This window comes from Anabrus simplex, chromosome 13 (assembly GCF_040414725.1).
Source record: "Anabrus simplex isolate iqAnaSimp1 chromosome 13, ASM4041472v1, whole genome shotgun sequence".
NCBI lineage: Eukaryota > Metazoa > Arthropoda > Insecta > Orthoptera > Tettigoniidae > Anabrus > Anabrus simplex.
The window spans coordinates 52,129,689-52,152,973 of record NC_090277.1 but is presented as its reverse complement, the minus strand read 5'-3'; the positions used below and the strand labels follow the sequence as shown (position 1 = coordinate 52,152,973).

The following is a 23,285-nucleotide window of genomic DNA, read 5'->3' as shown; positions in this document are numbered from 1 at the left end:
TGCCGTCTTATCTCGAAGGTTGGCGATCTCCGTGGCTATTCTTATCTGTGAGTTACAGCTGCCTCTGTGGATCCGTGGTAGAGTGTCGGCCTTCGGATCCCAAGATAGCGGGTTCAAACCCGGCAGAGGTAGTCGGATTTTTGAAGGGCGGAAAAAAGTCCATTCGACATTCCATGTCGTACGATGTCGGCATGTAAAAGATCTCTGGTAATACATTTGGTATTTACCCGACAAAATTAATTAAATTTCAGCCATAGACGCCCAAGAGAGATCCGGTTTACTCTGTCTGCCATCTAGCGGACCTAGAGTAAAACGGAACGTCGAAATTGACGAGCAGACAGCCAGATGGCGTCAAATCGAAATGTCTGCACACGGTAGCTGAGGCCATACGATTATTATTATTATTATTATTATTATTATTATTATTATTATTATTGTTCTGTGAGTTACCACGCGGGAAAGCGACATCGTGTTTTTCTCAGTTTCTTCAACCAGGTCTCTGTTGTGCTGAGACCTTTTCCTGTATCACCATAAGTAGGATTCTGTACTTTTCCTTCTGTATCGCGTATCCGATATATTCAAATTTCCGCTTCTTGATCGAAAGGAATACTTCGGTCGTCTTGTCTAGTTTTTCCGTCACCTCAATTTTCCTTTCTCTTTCAGTCCACGAGACAGGTAACATCCGCAGATACACCAACATTTTCAAGGCTTCCAGCTTCTTGCACAGGGCCGGGTTAGAGTTCCATACAACAGAGTGGGAAATACATACATGTAGTCCCATGACCCCTAGCAGCCTGAGATCTAGATGGAGATTGCGATTGCCGAGGACCTTCTTAATTTTTCTGAATAAATAAATTTATCTTAAGTGGGGACCAACACCTTTAACTGACCAATTATGGGATTTTTCAATTTATATTTTATTTAAAATTGAACTTTTCTGTTTATAACAGCGCAAAATTAATGTTAATGTCTCCAATACCTTCCGAGTTAACACCAAAAACGTGAATCCCTATCGCCCATGCAAGCCCTTTATCGGTATTTTGCAGCCCGTTTCTCGGAACTTTCGTTTTTAAGAACCGTTTCCGTAATAACACTGAAAATTGTTAAGATATTAAGATAAAATTTTGCATGTGTGTATATTTCATCAAGATGATGATGATGATGATGATGATGCTTGTTGTTTTAAGGGGCCTAACATCGAAGGTCATCGGCCCCTAATGGTACGAAATGAAAGAACAAAAATTGCAAAGGCATCCACTGACCAAAATAAAAATAAAATATGGCATGAAGAATGAATGGATGGACAGGAACTCAACAAAACACAAAACAAACAAACAAAAACCAGTGGATCGGACTCAATACAGATCGAAAATAACCTTTTTTACCGACCAAGGAACCACTTATAAAGCACAATGATGCTTGGTGTCTAAAGGGGGTGCAAAATCCACGTCTAAGGCCCCACAGAATGGTACATGTCGCGAGTAAAATAGAACCATGGTATGTGTCATGTTGGGGTAGTAATCAGAAGTAGCGAAGACTCACGGTGTTTCACAAAAGATGGTACTACTCACAAGTATTGCAATACGTACAAGTAACGCAGACCTATGGTGTGTCTCACACAATGGCCCAACTCAGAGTCAACCCAAACCGAGAAGGTTCCCCACCTAGGTGTACTAAACACGGGCGCCGGTATTCCCGTGGTGTTCCTCACATTGTGGGTACTAATCACAGGTAACGCAGACCCACGGTGCTGCTCATATAGTGGTACAACTCACAGGCTACGTCCAGACCCGCGGTGTTGCACACATGGGTACGACGCACGGGTACTGGAATCCACCAGGCCAGGCTTTTACTGCTACTAATCACAAACCTATTTCGTACCGAATTTAGTGGTACTACTCGCAAGTACAGGCAACCTATGGTGTTCCCCGCGTGATGGTACGATTCAAAATTAGTTTCATGGTTCTAATTCAGTCAGCCCTTGGTCGCCCCTTTTAGTCGCCTCTTACGACAGGCAGGGTATACCGCGGGTGTATTCTACATGTGCGTCCCCCACCCGCAGGGGGTAGTGTGTTTGGTCCGCGAGAGGTATTTTTTTCCCTCAAGTCCGCCGGCAAGCCGGTTAGGACCCCCCTATCCGCCACCTGGGACGCGCCACGTGGGAGTATCACCTCTCCCCCTGCTACGCCTGCGTAGCAGGTTCGTGGTCATCAAGAAGAAGAAGAAGATATACTAGAATTATTGAGCTAGCTTCATTGGTTAAGTTAAAAAAAAATCAATTGAAAATTAATGAAAAAATTGACTACTTGAAAATAACTTCATGAAAAGATATTTTTACTTGTTCGACTTCACTGATTTTAGTACTGGTTGTAGCTATAACATTACTAATACTAATTAAAAAATCATAGAAAAATATTTGGTCCGCCTCTGTGGTGTAGTGGTTAGTGTGATTAGCTGCCACCCCTAGAGGCCCGGGTTCGATTCCCGGCTCTGCCACGAAATTTGAAAAGTGGTACGAGGGCTAGAACGGGGTCCACTCAGCCTCGTGAGGTAAACTGAGTAGAGGGGTTCGATTCCCTCCTCAGCCATCCTGAAAGTGGTTTTCCGTGGTTTCCCACTTCTCCTCCAGGCAAATGCCGGGATGGTACCTAACTTAAGGCCACGGCCGCTTCCTTCCCTCTTTCTTGTCTATCTCTTCCAATCTTCCCATACCCCACCAAGGCCCCTGTTCAGCATAGCAGGTGAGGCCGCCTGGGCGAGGTACTGGTCCTCCTCCCAGTTGTATCCACCAACCCAATATCTCACGCTGCAGGACACTGCCCTTGAGGCAGTAGAGGTGAGATCCCTCGCTGAGCCCGAGGGAAAAACGAACCCTGGAGGGTCAGCAGATTAAGAAAGAAAGAAATATATTTGTGTGTTTGGATCATTGGTAGAGTGTAGGCCTCCGGATCCCAAGACAGTGGTAGTCGGATTTTTGAAGGGTGGGAAAAGGTTCATTCGACACTCCATGTCGTACGATGTCGGCATGTAAGAGATCTCTTGTGACACATTTGGTGTTTACCCGACAAAATTCATTAAAACTCTGCCATAGACGCCCAAGAGAGTTTCGGTTTACTCGGTCTGCCATCTAGTGGGCCTAGAGTAAAACGGTACGTCGAAATTGACGAGCAGACAGCCATGTGGCGCCAAATCGAAATGTCTGCACACGGTAGCTGGGGCCGTACGATTATTATTATTATTATTATTATTATTATTATTATTATTATTATTATTATTATTATTATTATTATTATCAGGGAAAGGAAAAAATAGTGGTCATAATACACCGACATTTTGAATAATTAATGATATAATGGCATAGGTTTATATGATTTCTAATTATCTAGCCATATTTTTAATGAATAATTTGTCATGCTAAGTTTCCTTGTAGAATTCATTTTCATTGCTATGTTCAATGGTGTAGGTTCCCCCCTTAATAAAGTGCATAATGTTGTGTTTTAAGTTCGCCCGAATGAAATAATTCCATATGTTATTTTCTTAAAACACGTATTATTACCGAGCCGCTTTGTATTCGCCATACCTCATATCACCTGTTCTAAATATCAACATTTATTCACTTGTACAATATTACTCAGTATTCTTTGATCTTCCTGGGGTTGTGTGCGGGATGATGGGCTGTGAATGCACTGCGATATGAGAAGTGCTTTATGGAAGCAGCACAGTCTACTCGGTGGGCGAAACATCGCTAAGTACTAAATTACGATGGAGAAAAATTGGGAACAAGTGTTAATTATTTCAACTTCTGGCATGCGTCAAATGTCAACCAGATTTTTGCATGCTTGATCTGGATTCTAGGCGTGGCCATGGCAGGTCAGTTTGGTCAAGCAAGGATGTTTGGGGTGAAAGGGACACCTAGATCAGGGTATATAAGCTGAGAAATCATCTGAGAAGGTATCACAGTCTTTTGGTCTAGTGTCATATCCACAATGGCATTCAAGGTAAGAGCCAGCACTCCAAACTAGTGTGTGAGTGGAAAGTGAAATGGTTTGGCACACACCTCTTATTACAGTGGACGTAGTGGACTATTTCGAAACTGTTTTATGGTTTGGAAGTGTATTTTCTGACAGTGTTAACAAGTTTCGGAATTGCGTTCGGACGCAAAAGTACACAAGCAGAGTTCTGGTAGCAGGATTAACGTCCGATTTTTACGTAAGGTGGCATAGTCGAGGTGTAAATGTGTGCTCGGTTTACGGGGAGACGAAATATTTAGATAGCAAGTTGGAATTTTTTTTTTCAAGTGGCTGTGGCTCTATCTCATAGATTTTCGGTGACAGTAGGATAGTGCTAGGACTGAGAAGAGAGCAGCCGTGGATTTAATTGCGGTACGATAAGGTGTTCCTGGTGTGAAAATTGGAAACCACGGAAAATTATATTCTGAGTTGTTCATAGTGGAGTTCGAAAGAGCCATGCAAGCTCACAGCTGGTACCTTACTGGCAATTCGCTCAGTGTTTTGATTCCTGATGAGCCACAAGTAGGCTACCTCAGATTCACTCGGACTGCACCGAAAGTGAGTACCATGTTAAATCCTGGAATTACCGGACGAGTTGGTCGTGCGGTTAGGGGCGCGCGGCCTTGAGCTTGCATGTGGGAGAAAATGGGTTCGAATCCTACTGTCGGCAGCCCTGAAGATAGTTTTCCGTGGTTTCCCATTTTCACACCAGGCAAATGCTGGGCCTGTACCTTAATTAAGGCCACGTCCGCTTCCTTCCAACTCCTAGGCCTTTCATCCTGGAAGCGAGCGTGCTTAGAGTAAAACGCCCTTCCTCACTTGGTGTGCCAGTGTGTGTAAGGACTTCTTCAAGGTCCCTCTGATATCTACACGGAGATAGGTTCGCTTCCTTCTCTTTGCTTGTATTCCGTAAATATTTCGTTCTTGTATTCATTTCAACATATGTTCATAAATAGTCATCTACTAAATTCTGAGTATTTGACGGCAGTGCTTTAAGTGAGCAGAAATATTAATAACTTTTTTTACCCCACGAACATGGTGGTCCATAACTGAGATGTTTGGAGTCCTTCATTTCATATTCGAAAGGGAAGCGTGGAAGACCTCGGAAGATAATGCTAAAAAGTTTGGAGATTTGGTTCAGTACTTCATCGACAGAACTATTTCTGACTGCAGCCAACAGAAGTTAAATTGTCATTTTTGACCGCAAGCTTTTTGGCAGTCGAAGATTATCATGAAGAAATAGAAAAGAAATCAATTTGAAGACATTCGTAGCCGCTGAGATGTTGGAATTTCATGAAGTAGAAGCCCTTTTTTCATGCCGGTAAGTTTATCTCCAAACAGCACCGGAATAAGCCGAAATAGAAACCTTCAGTTTGGGCACGGAAGACGTCCAAACCTCGGTGCTGAATTAGGCGATGTCATGCAAATTGCATGACTCTACATAGAGGAAGCGTGACTGCACAGAAGTATTTAGGGTAGTGCTGAAAGAGTACAGAATCACCATTGCCTCGTCAGGAAATGAGAAATCCTGGAAAACCATTTTCAGAGTTGCTGACGATAGGATTCGAAGCCGCGATTGTAAGCTCAGAGCTGCCGATGATGGTCGGAGATTTCCGCACGACCACGCCGTAATGGTAGTGTAATGGTAATCAGACCACTTTATAGATCGGCTACTATCAAGAATTTTGACTTCCTGGTCGGAGTGCCCCGCTGATGAACGTTTCGTCATTAGGTCTTATTCCGAAATCCGGAAAGCACATTCTTTGAATAGTATTCATGAAAAATATTGCTCTGCCTAAGGCACAATATATTATAGGATACACCGCATAGAACTGTACATCAAGAATTAAATGAAGGAAGCCCGTAACTTCACGTGACCCCCATATCTTTTACGTGGAAATGAAATCATGTGAAGCTATTGAATATTCCACCCAGCGGTCACGCCCCTGAAGGCAATTCAAACACTTGCTGTAGACACAGTGTCTAGTTGGTTGAATTATTCCACACACTTCGCCTCGCTTAAGAACGACTTCAGTTTTGATATTGTATTTTCTATTCCAGTTCGTCGTCTTCGCCGCCCTCGTGGCCGTCGCTAGGGCTGGTATCCTCGGCGCCCCCGCCGTCTACGCTCCTGGAGCTCCTCTGGCCGCCCGTGCCTACGCCGCCCCTGCCATCGCTGCCGCTCCCCTCGGTCTTGCCCGCGCTGCCTACGCCGCCCCCATCGCCAGGGCCGTAGCTGCTCCCGTTGCCGCCGCCATTGACACCGACTACGACCCCAACCCAAGCTACAGCTACTCCTACGATGTCCAGGACGCTCTGACCGGAGACTCCAAGGGACAGCAGGAGAGCCGTCAAGGAGATGTTGTCCAGGGTAGCTACAGCCTGGTCGAGCCTGACGGCACCACCCGTACCGTAGAGTACACCGCTGACCCCATCAACGGATTCAACGCCGTCGTACACAGAGGACCCGCTGTCGCTGCCGTGGCCGCTGCCCCCGTCGCTAGGGTCGCTGCTGCCCCTGTTGCTGTAGCTGCCGCCCCCGCCATTGCCCGTGTAGCTGCCGCCCCCGCTCTGGCTTACGGAGCCGGTTTGGGATACGCTGGTTTGGGTTACGGTCTTGGAGGCCACCTCGCCGCCAAGGGTCTCATTGGTTAATTTCTTCAGACAACGCGTAAAATATATAATTATTTGTTAATTTATTTCAATCTAATTTAAATAAATGAAATGAAAAAAATGCGTGTATATTTTACTAGTATAAATACCAACACTACTATTCAACATTCTATATAACTCTGTCCTCCAGCGTTCGCTCTTGAAATCCCACCTACATTTTCGCTTCGATGAACTCAGTGATGTATTTGATAGATTACAACTCTTACCAGAAATAATGAACAAGAAACAACGAACGAGAGACGCAATATCTGTCTTTAGATTTATTTTGTGACTAAGAATATAAATGAATGCGACTTCCAAAACAAACAAAAAAGGGTAACAATTTCAACAGTATGAAAATTCTGGTTTAGATTCGAAAGGAAGTACATTTTATATCGAAGAGAATCTATTCGTTAATATTGCTATTATTTAACAAAACGAGAGCAACTTTTGTTATGAAAGGTACCGAGCAACTGGTTGTGCGGTTTGGGCCAGGTAGCTTGCATTCGGGAGATGGTGGGTTCGAACCCCACTGTCGACAGACCTGAAGATAATTTTGCGTGGTTTCCCATTTTCACTCCAGACAAATGCTGATGGACACGGTCATTTCCTTCCACAATGGAATTTTTCAAAACAAATACCGAAGAAGTGAGGTGAGTTAAGGAATACATAGAGTGAGATACGCTGATAACACTGCAAATGGAACTCATGCTTCATAAACTTGATATCACACCACAAAAATTCTACCATAAACTTAAAAATAAGGGAAACCAAATTCATTGAAATCGGGAAGAAAAGCTTTATAAACACCAGCATGCAGTACACAGTCCAGATTAGAACAGGAACATACATTCCCTTGTCTTTACTCCATAATCATTACTGACAACAAAAAAGTAAGAATGAAGGAAACGGAAGAATTCCAGTGTGTAGAAAGTGTCCCTTTCCAAAACTCCATGCTAATCTTATTATTCGGCAGCCCTGAAAATGGTTTTCCATGGTTTCCCATTTTCACACCAAACAAATGCTGGGGCTGTACCTTAATTAAGGCCACGGCCGCTTCCTTCCCACTCCTAGCCCTTCCCTGTTCCATCGTCGCCATAAGACCTAACTGTGTCGGTGCGACGTAAAGCAACTAGCAAAAAAAAAAAAATTCTTCTTACTCGATGAACACATTTCTGTTTTCATATCTTCCTGCTGCATTATGACAATGGAGTTTATTTACCGTCGTTTCCACTTCATCAAGCGTATTTTCACTATCCTTCTCCTCGCAGTGTGCTCGGTTGTTTGTGACATCACCAGAAAATTTCCTTTTATGTTGACAAGATTCTCAAAATATTCCTTCCATCTGTCCGGGGATTCGCTGGGATCTGTTATGAGATTACCTGATTTACCCAAGTCTCCATTCATTGTTTCCCTCTGTTTCCTTGTATATAAAAATTCCCTGTCTGCATCTGTCCTTGTTTGGAGACATTTCTGATACGCCTTCTTTTTACGTTTACAAGCTGCTTTGTATTCATAATTCCACAAAGATGTTTGCTTTTCCTATCTGTACACACAGTTGTTCCAGGGCATGTCCTCGCTATTTCTACTACAGCATCCCTGTTTTTTTTTTAATGTTATGTTGTTCAGAGCGAGTACATGAGAGCCCACGACGAAAATTATGCCTCTCTACTCATCTGTTCCCGTGACATGCCGGAGAGTCGGAAAATCTCCATGACGTGCACTGACGGGGAAAAAGCGATCTGTCGTGGAGAAAAAGAGTGTTTTGCCACGTCAGGAAAGAAACCCTTTCTTCACTACTCTTATTAAAAGCCAAATAATTGATCGGAGTGTAGTTTAGTTTAGAAGAAGAAACAGAGGATGCGGAAAGCTTCCTTCTTAACAAAAGGGCCTTTTCATGGGGGGGGGGGGGGCGGTTAATTTTCAATTTTGATATATTAAGTGATTATGTCAGATTAGGCCGAAATTGGGGAGGTGACGAGTTAAAGCAGATCGTAAGTGAGCCAAGGGGATGCCTGGGTCCGAAGAATGACTTGGCCATCTTGACAGTTTTTTATCTAACATATAGTAAGCGGAGTACGAAGTTCTGTTGGTATACTTTTATTAGATCTCAGAATGGGTGCATTTGTCATCCGACGGAGGGTATTGTTTTGTTTCCTAGCATCCTTGTGTGCCACCCATTCTTTTTTATATATCTTGAACCCGCTTTGTTATCCACTGCTTGGAACGTTTCACTAATCATATCGATGGACTTCTAATGTCCTCGTCCTGGAGATTTTCTATCCTTATTCGTCAGCAGACAATAGAAACTTTTTTTGGAGAAAATCTATTTTGTAGCTCCCTACTTTAATCATTATAAATATCGTTCCATTAAAATATTTATAACACATAGAATATAAAAACGTATTCATATATTTTCTGATTACGTATTTTTATGTTAATGAAGTATATACTATTTGTGCTGTTTCTTAACTTTGCCCGAATGAACTAATTCCAAATTTTCTCTCCTATAAATATGTGTTTAACGAGTTTGGCCTTAGTATTCACAATACGTAATACCGTCTGTGCTGAATATCAACATGTATTTACATATCTGGACGTCATGTTAATCTATCAAAACTGCATAAACGATGATTTGAGGCTTTTCTAACGTGACTTGTTTCGGTTGTATTTTCGTATGGGTACACTGTTCTGTGTGTCTGTGTCGCATGAACGAAGATGAGATACGTGATTCTAATCGTATGTTCAAGAAGAACTAAGCGAAAAACACTGGTAAGTGATTATTAGGGTACAGATTTTTAGGTGGTATAAATCATTATTTTAGGGTTTCCTGTGTGCTTAAAATAGCCTTTTTTAGGTTTTGATTCGTGGATGAGGCCACTGACGTCTTCTAAGAATGTTTTCATGGTCGGGGTGATTAGTGCGTTCCATGGGACATTTGCAGACACGCAAATCTGGCATGGCAGAGAGTTAGTTATTTTTATGATTGCCAGTTGTGGAATAAATAACTGTGGCTGATGTACTTATTTCTCCTAGCATTATTGGCAATATACACAGGTGCAGATTTATGCTACTCAAAATGGGATTTTAGCCCACATTTACCCTGAAATAAAAAAAATATTATTGTCAAGTATACTTCACTAAACATGCAGCAACCATTCGCTAATAATAATAATTTCGTGTGGCTATTTCTAGCCGAGTGCAGCCCTTGTAAGGCAGACCCTCCGATGAGGGTGGGCGGCATCTGCCATGTGTAGGTAACTGCGTGTTATTGTGGTGGAGGATAGTGTTATGTGTGGTGTGTGAGTTGCAGGGATGTTGGATGTTAGGGACAGCACAAACACCCAGCCTCCGAGCCATTGGAATTAACCAATGAAGGTTAAATTCCCCGACCCGGCCGGGAATCGAACCCGGGACCCTCTGAACCGAAGGCCAGTACGCTGACCATTCAGCCAACGAGTCAGACAAACCATTCGCTGTACTCTGTGGACGACTGGAGGCCACCCTGTTACCCTCCTCCTGACTGTCTTATCAGCTGCATCAGGAACTCACCATATCTCACGTGTGTTGTGGCAGGCATGGGGTATTTAATCGGAGTATCACAGTGGCGTATACTGAGGGCTGCCAAGGCTGTCGGTGAAGCCCCAACCTCAATTGAGAACGATGGAAATCTAAAGCACATTATAAAGTAAGCATCTGACACGTTATTCCGTTCAAAAAAGTTGAAAGCAATGAGAAAAAACGTCGCACGTATTTCTGAGAGCAAGGCGTCGGAGAGTGATCTCGCAACCTAACCTCTGCGTCCTTCTCCCCTCGCTGCTGTATGTCCGATCGGGGTGGGGGATAGGTGTACCTACTAGGCTTAGCTCCGCCAGATCGCCGCTGCTAACTATCATCCATGCGCTCCTCATCTTATGTACTTCCTCACCTCATACTCATAGATAATAGAGTGCTGGTATTTCACTCCCTTTTACTTCCACGGCCCCGGGTTCGATTCCTGGCCAGGTTAGGGATTTTTACCTGCATCTGAGGGCTGGTTCGAGGTCCACTCAGCCTACGTGATTACAGTTGAGGAGCTATCTGACGGTGAGATGGCGTCCCCGTTCTAGAAAGACAAGAATAATGGCCGAGGGGATCCGTCGTGCTGACCACACGACACCTCGTAATCTGTAGGCCTTCGGGATGAGCCTCGGTCGCTTGGTAGGCCATGGCCCTTCGCGACAGTTGCGCCATGGGTTTTGGGGGGGTTACTTCAACTTCCTTGTACGAAAACACTGCAGGGCTCCTAATATAGGAGTAATATAATTTTCTTTTTTATAGGTAAAATGCAATCTTCCAGGTTTAGGACTCTCTTTTGTTGACTGGAATCGACTCCGTGATCTTGACCAGCACTGACCTCCCTAGGAAACTAATAAACCAGCGAACCAGACGTACAACCGCTGGTAATGCTGTATTAATAAAAATCCTAATTTAATAATAATAATGAAAATGAAAACCTACAACCTGTTTTCCAGTCATTGACCGGGTCAGGGATGGAATGAATGAAACATATATAGGCTGTTATTACAATGGGGTCGCCACTCCAAAGGTGATTTATTAATGAGTGATAAATGCTATGAAATGATAATGGAGAGTGTTGCTGGAATGTAAGATGACAGGGAAAACCGGAGTACCCGGAGAAAAACCTGTCCCGCCTCCGCTTTGTCCAGCACAAATCTCACGTGGAGTCACCGTGATTTGAACCACGATATCCAGCGGTGGGAGGCCGACGCGCTGCCGCCTGAGCCACGGAGGCTCAATAATAATAATAATAATAATAATAATAATAATAATAATAATAATAATAATAATAATAATAATAATCCGCAAAAGACGTCTGAAATTTTATGGGCACGTTTGCAGATTGCCGGCAAGTAGTCTGACACACAAGATTCTCACCTACATAGAACATCTAAAAAATATTCCATGGGTACTAGAAGTGAAGAAGGATCTGGAAAAATCCCATATGAACTCAACTGACACCGCGGACAGAAACCTCTACAGGAAAAAACTTAATGGATGAAAAGTGCAACCAGAGAACGAAGTGAAAAAGAAAACTGGAGCAAGGTGGACAGAAGAACGAAAACTGATCCACGGAGAAAGGATGAGAGCTGTTTGGCAACTCAGAAAACAGAATCGTTAGAGCTTTGCGTGATCCATTGGGTTCATACGCACATAATAATAATAATAATAATAATAATAATAATAATAATAATAATACCGCATGGGATCTGAATAGGTTTAGTGGTGAGCTAATGAGGATGAAATAAATGGCGAACACGTTATAAATACCCGGTTCCCAAGACAGGGTAATTAACAATACGAGGGGCTTGATTCTGTGAATGGAATCAGGGCCATCGGCAAGCATTCTATCCATTTAGCCACAAAGCCGGACTTAAATTTGCTAAACCTCAGGCTCCACTGATAAGGTGTTGAGTATTGACAGTAGCGGAGGCCAGGGCAGTAGCTTTTGAAGCAGCAATGACAACATAGCAGTTTCCTCCGTTGGCTATTGACTGCAGCTGAAAATGCTTAACACTTGTCGTTCACTAAACCAGCCATCGAAAAGGGGTAACCGAAGTCTGGTGGTAGCCCACGTATTGATCCAGCATACGTCACTGGAATAACATGAACTACCTTCGTCCTACTGCTTATAATAGTTGTAGAAATAATTTTACGTTAAGTTTCAGTGGGATAATAACATTTTTCGTTTGGTCGGTGGTATGCATCGAACGGCTATACGTCAAATCTTAGTTTTGAGCAAAACGTGTTCAAAGGTTTTCACATTAAAAGCCATCTTAGAAGAGATATTTTAGTCGAATTAAATACATATTTGTAACAGTTACGTAGTGTGGTGCGCGTAATGCGATTATTCAGAAGAAAACTCGTTCAGTGCAACATTTCCCTTGTTTTCGTCAAATTTAACTAAGGCTAAGTGCGGAAGCTGGTCGAACGCGCGCCGTCTGGAAGAGGCCTTAGTTATGCAACAAGTTAAGCACAACTATGTGAGATTTTGTTGATAATAACCAAAAACCAGCAGCAGAATATTAGGTTTACAATACCTATTACTATTTTATTATGTAAGCATTTCACAGAAACATACAGGCAACTAAGTGTTGAACTCGTAAAGCAAGTAGCAGAAAAAGAAGGAAGTGGTAGTTTCATTCCCAAATTCTTACTACCTGTCGAGGAAACGAACCGACATCCTTCCAGGTACACCTTTACACCTACTTGAGGTCTTTTTTTTTTTTTTTTTTTTTTTTTTTTTTTTTTTTTTTTTTTTTTTTTTTTTTTTTGCTAGTTGCTTTACGTCGCACCGACACAGATAGGTCTTATGGCGACGATGGGACAGAGAAGGGCTAGGAGTGGGAAGGAAGCGGCCGTGGGCTTAATTAAGGTACAGCCCCGGCATTTGCCTGGTGTGAATATGGGAAACCACGGAAAACCATCTTCAGGGCTGCCGACAGTGGGGTTCGAACCTACTATCTCCCGAATACTGGATACTGGCCGTACTTAAGCGACTGCAGCTATCGAGCTCGGTACTTGAAGTTCTTAGTGAATGGCTTATAATTATTAACTTAATGACAACTTGTTGTATGTATTACTACACTGTTTCGAGAAATAAAGTTACTTAAATCGAAACAGCCAACGTGCCAAGGTTATCATAGTTAGAGAAATCTGTAAGTTTACAAACTACATTACTAAATGAAATGTCAGGACCAAAATTTAGCAGTCTTGATGGCCTTACCCCCTGCGGGTGGGGGACGCACATGTAGAATACACCCGCGGTATCCCGTGGCTGTCGTAAGAGGCGACTAAAAGGGATGATCAAATTAGAACCATGAGACTACTTGTAATTAGTACCATCACGCAGGGAACACCATGGGTCGCATTTACTTGCGCGTAGTACCACTATGTTAGGTACGCAATAGGTTTGTGATTCGTAGCGACAGTGTGTGAATCAGGATGAGGGTATTACAGTACATGTGATACGTACCCCTATATGAGCAACACCATGGTTCTGCGTTGCCTATGCTTAGTTCCCACTATGTGAGAAATACCACTGGATAGCTCGGGTCCCTGTGGTTAGTCCACTTATGTGAGGAACGCCATAGGTTTGCATTGCCAGTAAATAGCGCCGCAATGTGCGAAACACCATAGGTCTCTGTTACATGTGCGCATTACACTATCTGTGAATAATACTATAATGTCTGGGATACCACGCTACTTTTGATTAGTACCGCCAAATGACAAAGAGCATGGTTCTACTTTCCTAGCGATAAATACCATTATGAGTGGCCGATGATCTGGATTTTGGATTCGTTTCGACTACAAGCATAATCGATTCAGCATCGTGCTATAGAAGCAGTCCCTTGGTCAGTAATACTATTGTTCTACGCCAGCTTCTGTGCATGTGAGGCACTGTGGGTCGGATCCACTGGATCGTTTTAAATTCATATCCATCCATCCATCCAATCCAATCCAATCCAATCCAATCCAATCCAATCACATCACATCCATCGTCATCACGCTTTGAATTCTGGTCAGTGGAGGATTTTTTACTTTTAATTTGTCATAACATTTCGTCTAAATTCGTACCATTAGGGGCCAATGACCTCGATGTTAGGCCCCTTTAAACAACAAGCAAGCCGGACTGAGTGCCTCAGACGGTTAAGGCACTGGCCTTCTGACCCCAACTTGGCAGGTTCGATCCTGGCTCCGTCCAGTGGTATTTGAAGGTGCTCAAATACGTCAGCCTCGTGTCAGTAGATTTTCTGGCACGTAAAAGAACTCCTGCGAGACTAAATTCCGGCACCTCGGCGTCTCCGAAAACCGTAAAAGAGTAGTTAGTGGGACGTAAAACAAATAACATTATTATTAAAAACAAGCAACATCATCATCATTGTTAGCGTCCGACTCGTTGGCTGAACGGTCAGCGTACTGGCCTTCGGTTCAGAGGGTCCCGGGTTCGATTCCCGGCCGGGTCGGGGATTTTAACCTTAATTGGTTAATTCCTACGGCACGGGGGCTCGGTATATGTGTTGTCTTCAGCATCATTTCATCCCCATCACGACACGCAGGTCGCCTACGGGAGTCAAATAGAAAGATCTGCACCTGGCGAGCCGAACCCGTCCTGGGATATCTCGGCACTAAAAGCCATACGACATTTCATTAGCAGAAATTAGAGATTAACAGATGTTGTATGTCCTATAAATCGCCACATTCACAACGTTCGTCTTCAGTAATGTATCCGCACTTCTTCAGATTCACCTTTCCGTCGGGTCACTACAGTTCTCAGCCTAATTAACGTCCTCCGTGTAGCATTCGACAAACAGTAAAAAAAAAAAAAAAAAAAAAAAAAAGCAGCAGCAGCATACATTTATGATAATGCACTCTCGGCCCTAAAGCATTAATTCGTACTATATATCTTTGATGTATGGGAGGATGTTAAAGAAAACCAAATACCACTTGGAGAATCAATTCTTTGAATAAGCTGGATCGACGGTTGATGCATAATTTGTAACCCCGCATTATGATGGTGACGCTTACGGTCAAACAAAACGGAAATCAAAATCCCTGAGATTTGCCGATGATATTGTTATTTTATCTGAGACTGCAGATCCGGAGAAATTGCTGAATGGTATGGACAGTGTCATGGGTAAGTAGAACAAGATGAAAATAAATAAGTCCAAAACATAAGTAGTGGAGTGCAGTCGAACGAAGTCAGGTGATGCAGGAAATATTAAATTAGGAAATGAAGTCTTAAAGGAAGTAGATGAGTATTGTTACTTGGATATTAAAGTAACTAACGTTGGAAGAAGTAAGGAGGACGTGAAATGCAGACTAGACAAGGAAAGAAGGTCTTTCTAAAAAAAAAAAACACCCACTCCGAACATTGATATAGGAATTAGAAAGATGTTTTTGAAGACTTTCGTCTGGAGAGTGGCATTGCATGGAAGTGAAACATGGACGATAACTAGCTCAGAGAGATAATAGAAGCCTTCTGAGTGTGGTGTTACAGAAAAATGCTGAAGGTGAGATGGATAGATAGAATCACGAATGAAGAGATACTGAGATCGTTGTGGCTAAATTTGACGAGAAGAAGGGATAACATCATAGGACACATCTTAAGTCACCCAGGACTTATGCAGCTGGTTTTTTAAAGGAAGTGTAGGCGGTAAGAACGATAGGGGCAGACCAAGGTATGAATATGACAAGCATATTAGAGCAGATGTAGGATGCAGCAGTTACGTAGAAATGAAAAGGTTAGCACATGATAGGGTGACATGGAGGCCTGCATCAAACCAGTCTATGGACTGATGACTCAAACAACAACGGCTGTTCAAATTTAAGCAGAGCTCCGTGAATATCCTTGCGGTTAGAATAGACTCTTTAGGGGATAGATGGACTAGTCGTCCGTTTTTTTGATAATTGCCATTTGGCCGGTTGATGCATAACATGGTCCATTTAAAGAAATTAAAACAGCTGTTTAGGTTTTTTAGGTTTCAAACCACTAATTAAGGTATTTTTAGGTACAATGAAATTGATATACTCTGCTTCAGGAAGTGTGAAATTAATATGCAGCTTGAAACCTGTTAATTATACAGGGAGAAAAGAATAGGTTAAAACCTAAACAGTTCGGGCCCTAGTGATTGTACAACAGTTCGGCCTTATGCCGTCTACCGCACTCCTCATCGTAGTGGCTGCTACGATAGTTTGCGCTGCTTCTTCCTACTCTACTGTAAAGTTAGTGAATTGTCACCTACGATAGTTTTTTTTTTTTGCTTTACGTCGCACCGACACAGATACGTCTTACGGCGACGATGGGATATGAAAGGCCTAGGAAGTGGAAGGAAGCGGCCGTGGCCTTAATTAAGGTACAGCCGCGGCATTTGCCTACGGAAAACCATCTTCAGGGCTGCCGACAGTGGGGCTCGAACCCACTATCTCCCGATTACTGAATACTGGCCGCACTTTTACGATAGTTTACTCGGACGTCCAGATTTACAGTAATTACTCAATATTCTACGATCTCCCTCGTGTTCTGTTCGGGATGTTGGGCTGTGAATGCACTCGGAGATGTGTAGTAGTCTATGGAAGCAGCAAAAGGTGCCATATTGGGAAAACATCGCTAACTACTGCATTAAAGATCGAGACAAATTGGGGACAAGTGCCAATTATTTCAACTTCTGGCACGCGTAAAATGTCAGCCAGATTTCTGCATGCATGATCTGGATTCTAGGCGTGGTCATGGCAGGTCAGTTTGGTCAAGCAAGGATGTTTGGTGTGAAAGGGACACCTAGATCAGAGTATATAAACTGTGGACTGATATGAGGAGGTATCACATAACCTCTTGGTCTAGTGTCATATCCACAATGGCATTCAAGGTAAGAGCCAGCACTCCGAACAAGTGTGTGAGTGGAAAGTGAAGTGGTTTGGTACATCTGTGAAATCAGTGCATAAATTCAAAACCGTTCGATGATTTTAGAAGTGTCTTTCTGACAGTGTTTACAAGTTTTGGAATTGCCTTCGATGACTCAAACAGATTTCTTGCAATGCAAGAATAACGTCCGAGTTTTACGTAAGATGGCATAGTCGAGATGGTAAATGTGTATTCGATTGCCAGCAGGCAGACGAAATATTTAGAAAGAGAGTTTAGACTTTATTTTTGTTTTTTGCAAGTGGTTTCGGAGACAATATGATTTTGTTAAGACTGAGAAGGAAGCAGCCAGGTATCTCTGGTGTGAAAATGAGAAACCACGGAAAACCATATTCCGAGCTGTTGATGGTGGGATCCTAAACCCCCATGCAAGTTCACGGATACGTGGCTGGTACATACAGACAATTCGCTCAGTGTTTCGATTCCTGACGAGGAACATGTCCCTAACATCCTGTAACGGATCGGCATTCTAAGAAGAAGGAGAAGAAGAAGAAGAAGAAGAAGAAGAAGAAGAAGAAGAAGAAGAAGACATTTTAAGAATTTCTGAGGCGCTGAGATGTTGAAATTTCATGCAATAGGAGATCTTCAGGTGCCGGTAAAAGAAAACAAAACAAAGCTGGAATCGAACCATTCAGTTTGGGCAGAGAAGGTCTTCGGTCTACCGTCTAAAGCACCGAATGCAGGGAACTGAAATACGGTGATGCCATGCAATTTGCATGGCTGTGAATAGACGTGACTACACAGGAATATCTACCTCGACGCTGAAAAAGTAAAGGTAGCAGGTATGGGATTAAAAATGGAGATTTCATCTTGTTTTGTTCTACATGACCACGCTGAGATGGTAGTGTAATTTTTTAATCAGAGCACATTATTTCTCGGCTACTATCAAGAAGTTTGACTTCCTGGTCCAGTTGTCCTGCTGATAAAGTTCCATCAATGTGTCTTACTCTGCAATCCGGTAAAGACGTTCGTTGAGTAGTGTTTATTCATAAAATAAAAATTTTAAAAACCTGTTGAGCAGTCTCCGGCACAATATAGTACAGATCGCATACAGGAAACTAGAGGACCCGTGTGGCTCCGCGGCATTCCTTATAAATAGGTCAGATAACTCGTCTTCATACGCCTCTCGTAGTCATATTGTTTGCCTGCCCTTTTGAATGGTTTTATGAATATTTAATAAGAAGCGCGATGTGATATGCCGCTGTTCGTAGTCAGAATTCATCCATTGTGACGCCATCATGCCGCCTGTTTGGTGAAAAAATCTGTTCATATATTCGCTTTTTTATCCTGCAGTTCTTGATGTAAAGCTTGGTATTGTGTCGTAGAAGGCAATGGTATTTTTAATCGCAGATCTTATATATAGAACGGTCGTCTTGTGTTCTCACAGGTTAGTCTCAAAGGAGGGTTTTCTTGCAAGGCAGAACACTTTTTAAAGATACATGGCCTTCCCTCTTTCTAGTGTAGCTATGTTATCCTTCGATAAGTGTTCCCGGATAATGTCTAATGTCATGATGGTGTCTGATTGTACGTAGACTTTTTTCTCTTAGCAGCATATAAGTTATTAGGAAGGCTCCGGCATCTGTTGAATATATTTGGAAGCAGAGAAAGGGCAGAGATTCAAAGAGTATCTAGAAGGGAAATAGTATTCTTCCGTGATCAGAGGAAGTGTATACTCTCTGGCTTGACACGTAGTAATCAAGCATGGCTGCATGCAGTGACATCACTAAGAATGAAAATCACATATATCAGGATATTAATGAAAGTGTTAGTCGCCTAGCAACCTGCAAAGTACAGAATGTATTGCGGGTTAGGGTAAGCCTTCGCGTGCAATTTTTGCAGTGATCGTTTAATGATTTGATTATATGATTACTCAAAATTGGCTGAACTTAGAGACCTATCAATATCTCATGATTCACCGGCGGGTAATTTCGAAGAGAATAAAATAGAAATGAAGCAGACTGGTCCAGTAGAACGAACGGACGGATTTGCTAAAGCTGTTTTTAGTAAAAGCGAAGGAAGCTTGTAACTTCACGTGACTCCCAGATCTTTTTCGTGGAAAGAAACCATGAGAAGCTATTGACTACTCCACTCTGCTATCACGCCCCTGAAGGCAATTCAAACACTTGCTGTGAACACAGTGGCTAGTTGTTTATATTAGTCAACACACTTCGCCTCGCTTAAGAGCGATTGCAGTTTTGATATTGTATTTTCTCTTCCAGTTCGTCGTCTTCGCCGCCCTCGTGGCCGTCGCTAGGGCTGGTATCCTCGGCGCCCCTGCCGTCTACGCTCCTGGAGCTCCTCTGGCCGCCCGTGCCTACGCCGCCCCTGCCATCGCTGCCGCTCCCCTCGGTCTTGCCCGCGCTGCCTACGCCGCCCCCATCGCCAGGGCCGTAGCTGCTCCCGTTGCCGCTGCCATTGACACCGACTACGACCCCAACCCAAGCTACAGCTACTCCTACGATGTCCAGGACGCTCTGACCGGAGACTCCAAGGGACAGCAGGAGAGCCGTCAAGGAGATGTTGTCCAGGGTAGCTACAGCCTGGTCGAGCCTGACGGCACCACCCGTACCGTAGAGTACACTGCTGACCCCATCAACGGATTCAACGCCGTCGTACACAGAGGACCCGCTGTCGCACCAGTAGCCGCCGTCGCCGCTGCCCCCGTCGCTAGGGTCGCTGCTGCCCCTGTTGCTGTAGCTGCCGCCCCCGCCATTGCCCGTGTAGCTGCCGCCCCTGCTCTGGCTTACGGAGCCGGTTTGGGATACGCTGGTTTGGGTTATGGTCTTGGAGGCCACCTCGCCGCCAAGGGTCTCATTGGTTGATTTCATAAGTCGACAACGTGTAAAATGTAAAATTATTTGTTAATTTAATTTAATTTAATTTAAATAAATGAAATAATAAAAACAAAATATATTTGGTATTTGTACAAATACCAACATTACTGTACAACGTTCCATAACTCTGTCCTCCAGCGTTCGTCCTTGAATTCCTACAAGCATGTTAGCTTCGACGAACTCAACGAGGTATTTTATAGATTACGACTCGTATCAGAAATAAGTATCGATTATTCAGTTACCGACGGAAAACGAACGAGAGATGCGATATTGTCTTTAGGTTTATCTTGGGACTAAAAATGGAAATGAATGCGACTTCCATACCATGTAATGGATAGAACTAATTTGCAATATGAATATTCTGGTTTAGATTAGAAAGGCAATATTTTGTATCAAGAAGGATCAATACTCCAATATTGCTATTATCAAAACGGAGAGCAAATATTATTAGAAAAGGTATCGAGCAACTGGCTGTGTGTGGGAAATACTGGGTTCGAACCCCACTTTCGGCAGCCTTGAAGATGGTTTCCCGTTGTTTCCCATTTTCCCTTCAGGTAAATGCTGGGATTGTAGTTCCAGGTCACGGCCGCTTCCTTCCCACATCTAGTTCTTTGCTATCCTATAGTCGCCATAAATCCCATCTGTTTCGGTGCGACCTTAAACAAATTGTAAAGTAATCTCCTCCAGAATTTATGTACTAAGTGTCCTGAACACGACCTGATACGTTAAAAGTTTATTTGTTAAATTTTGCAAATGTTTATTAACTTTTCAGTCTTTTTAAACGGACTGTACATTTCACCGTTTGTTGTCATACTACTCGTCCTGCTTTGACAACCGGGTAAAACTCTGCTCCCGCAGCGGTGAGCTTGCATTCGGGAGATAGTATGTTTGAATACCACTGTCGGCAACTCGGAAGCTGTTTTTCCGTGGTTTCCGATTTTCACTCCAGGCAAATGCTGGGGCCGTACCTTAATTGGGGCCAAGGCCGCTTCCTTCCCACTCCTAGCACTTTCCTATCCCATAGATTCTACTCCAACCATAAGTTTTAATTATCATTTCTGATATATTGATAAATTATCTATATAATAGATTTCCTTACAAACTCTTTCTACGCAGTTGAATTTTCTGTTATTTTCATCCTTACTTTTTGTCATGAATATATCTTATGGCTGGTGGTCGTCTGAAAATTTGCTTGAACGAAATTAGCGATGCAAAATGTGTGTCGCGATGTTACCTAGCAACCGTGCAGGCTGTGATGTGAAGTATGTATAGATGGCCATGACTGAGAGACATATTATTATCAAAGGGTACAGATGGTCGATGTGATCTCGCAAGGTGTCATATTCCACACTTTCACGAAAAGGATTCGTTAAATGCAAATGTAATAATCGTTACAAGTTGAGTTACATTTAATCAAACACACATTTATGAACAAAATAGAACACCCATCCCCTAGTTCCTGGTCTCTTGAAGCTGGGAAGAGACAGCACTCGTTTACTGCAATTCATTTAATTCGATACATGCATTACATCAGAAGTCATCGCGTAGTTGCTCTAGGGAGCAGGTGTAACTTGCTCCGCTCGGGACGGCTGTTGGTCACGTGACAAGAGAGCAGCAGACAGGCGGGTTGCATACCGTGATCGTACTGTACTTGTCGCTCGGAAATGTTACCATATGAACAACGGCTTTTATGATGATAATAATAATAATAATAATAATAAATTTGCAACATGAATTATATGACACGAACAGGACACAGATTACGGAGTATAACAGGACAAGAAAATTATTCATTGACAAAGGAAATATACAGCAGTGTGCAATATTTCCTGAATAAATGCATTTTCACGATTAACTGAAGCTTTGGGACACGTACATTTACCGAAAGAAAATACTATTTATGTGATTTGTACATATTCTTTGCAGTCTCATTAACGTACATTTTAAGACTATGACAACAAATTAAACACACGAACTGAAACATGTCAGTGGTGTACTCCTCCTTCACGGGACCTGTGGGCTCGTTTAGATAGTAGTATGTCTGTGTTTGGTACTATCGTTTGCGTACTGGCAAGTCACAAGACACATTTTAAGTTTTCATCGGTGGGCCTACTTCTGTGTTTAGATTTACGAATCTTCATTAATGAAAACATCTGTTCACATAAATAAGTTGATCCGAATATACTTACCGTATGAGCATTAAATGTGTACACACTGTGAAATCTCTCCCGTGGAAAATGAACATAAAATTCAGTCAAACTGTTTGTGTTTACAAACCTATCTTTCATTTGAGTATCGCACTGTAAGTCAAACAGTTCTAGCTGCAGTTCTGGTCTAACTGTTTGCACTTCATCTGAGAAGGGAATACCGAACACCTGCAGATCCCTTTTTACTGCCTGAACATCGCGAAACCTACTCCCATAGTGACATTAAAACCTCTTCATATTCTTCTAATTTTTTTAAAAAATGTGATTCCATATTTTCTTACATAATACACATTTTGCTGTGTTATTTTCTTGAACTATTAAATACTCTCCTTCCCAAGAAGGTTTGAAACTTGTTGGCGTGGATGGCCTACGCTGTGCTGAAATCTCTTCCATAGTAAATGCAACATTAACCGACTAGAGTTCAACGTCGTGTGGTGTGAGGATAAAGACGGAAACATACTACTGTCACCTCTCATGAGTTCACACGTATCGTGTCACATTCGAACCTGTCCAGAAAGATGTGCTATACCTTTGTGCCACTGACCTGCAGTAAGTACTACGTCATGCACTTCCCCTACTTGCTCGCTAAGCTGCTCTCGTTCCTCGAGAGCGGGTAGCAAACTGGTTCAGAAGGCATTTCGCTCTCGATTGACGATGCCTGCATTACATTCTCCTCTTACAATTATTTGACTTTTACTGCACTAAATATTATTTATTTTGTCCTAGACGTTAGCAGTGTTATACATTTATGATCATTTGTTTTTCTTTTTGACAGGGCCTGGCTTTCTGAGCCCAAGTAGGCGGTTCGATTTTGGCTCGATCCTGTGGCATTTGAAAGTGCTTAAATACGCCAGCATCGCGTCGGTACATTTACTGGCACGTAAGAGAACTTTTGCGGGATAAAATTCCAGCACCTCGGAATCTCCGAAAACCATGAAAGTGGGACGTAAACCTCTAACATTACTACTGTAGTAATTATTCAGTAAAGATATGTATCCTCCTGCTCTGCTCCAAAAATAATGTTTACTTTCCTTCACTTGCCCTTTTCAATAAATGTTGGCCTTTCTTAATATTTGTTTAGGGTACACTTTTGTGGTATTGT

The 23,285-nt window shown here is 42.8% G+C and overlaps 2 protein-coding genes across 2 annotated transcripts; both read left to right on the top strand.

Annotated features, from left to right (window-relative positions):
* Positions 1 to 3,986: 3,986 nt before the first annotated feature.
* On the top strand, positions 3,987 to 6,665 carry LOC136884760 (cuticle protein 21-like). The gene is made up of 2 exons (XM_067157051.2): positions 3,987 to 3,998; positions 6,072 to 6,665. Exons 1-2 carry the CDS (start codon positions 3,987 to 3,989, stop codon positions 6,663 to 6,665), a joined length of 606 nt encoding a protein of 201 aa, XP_067013152.2.
* A 10,412-nt stretch (positions 6,666 to 17,077) lies between these two features.
* Positions 17,078 to 19,964, top strand: LOC137502878 (cuticle protein 21-like). The gene is made up of 2 exons (XM_068230048.1): positions 17,078 to 17,089; positions 19,362 to 19,964. Exons 1-2 carry the CDS (start codon positions 17,078 to 17,080, stop codon positions 19,962 to 19,964), a joined length of 615 nt encoding a protein of 204 aa, XP_068086149.1.
* Positions 19,965 to 23,285: the final 3,321 nt, after the last annotated feature.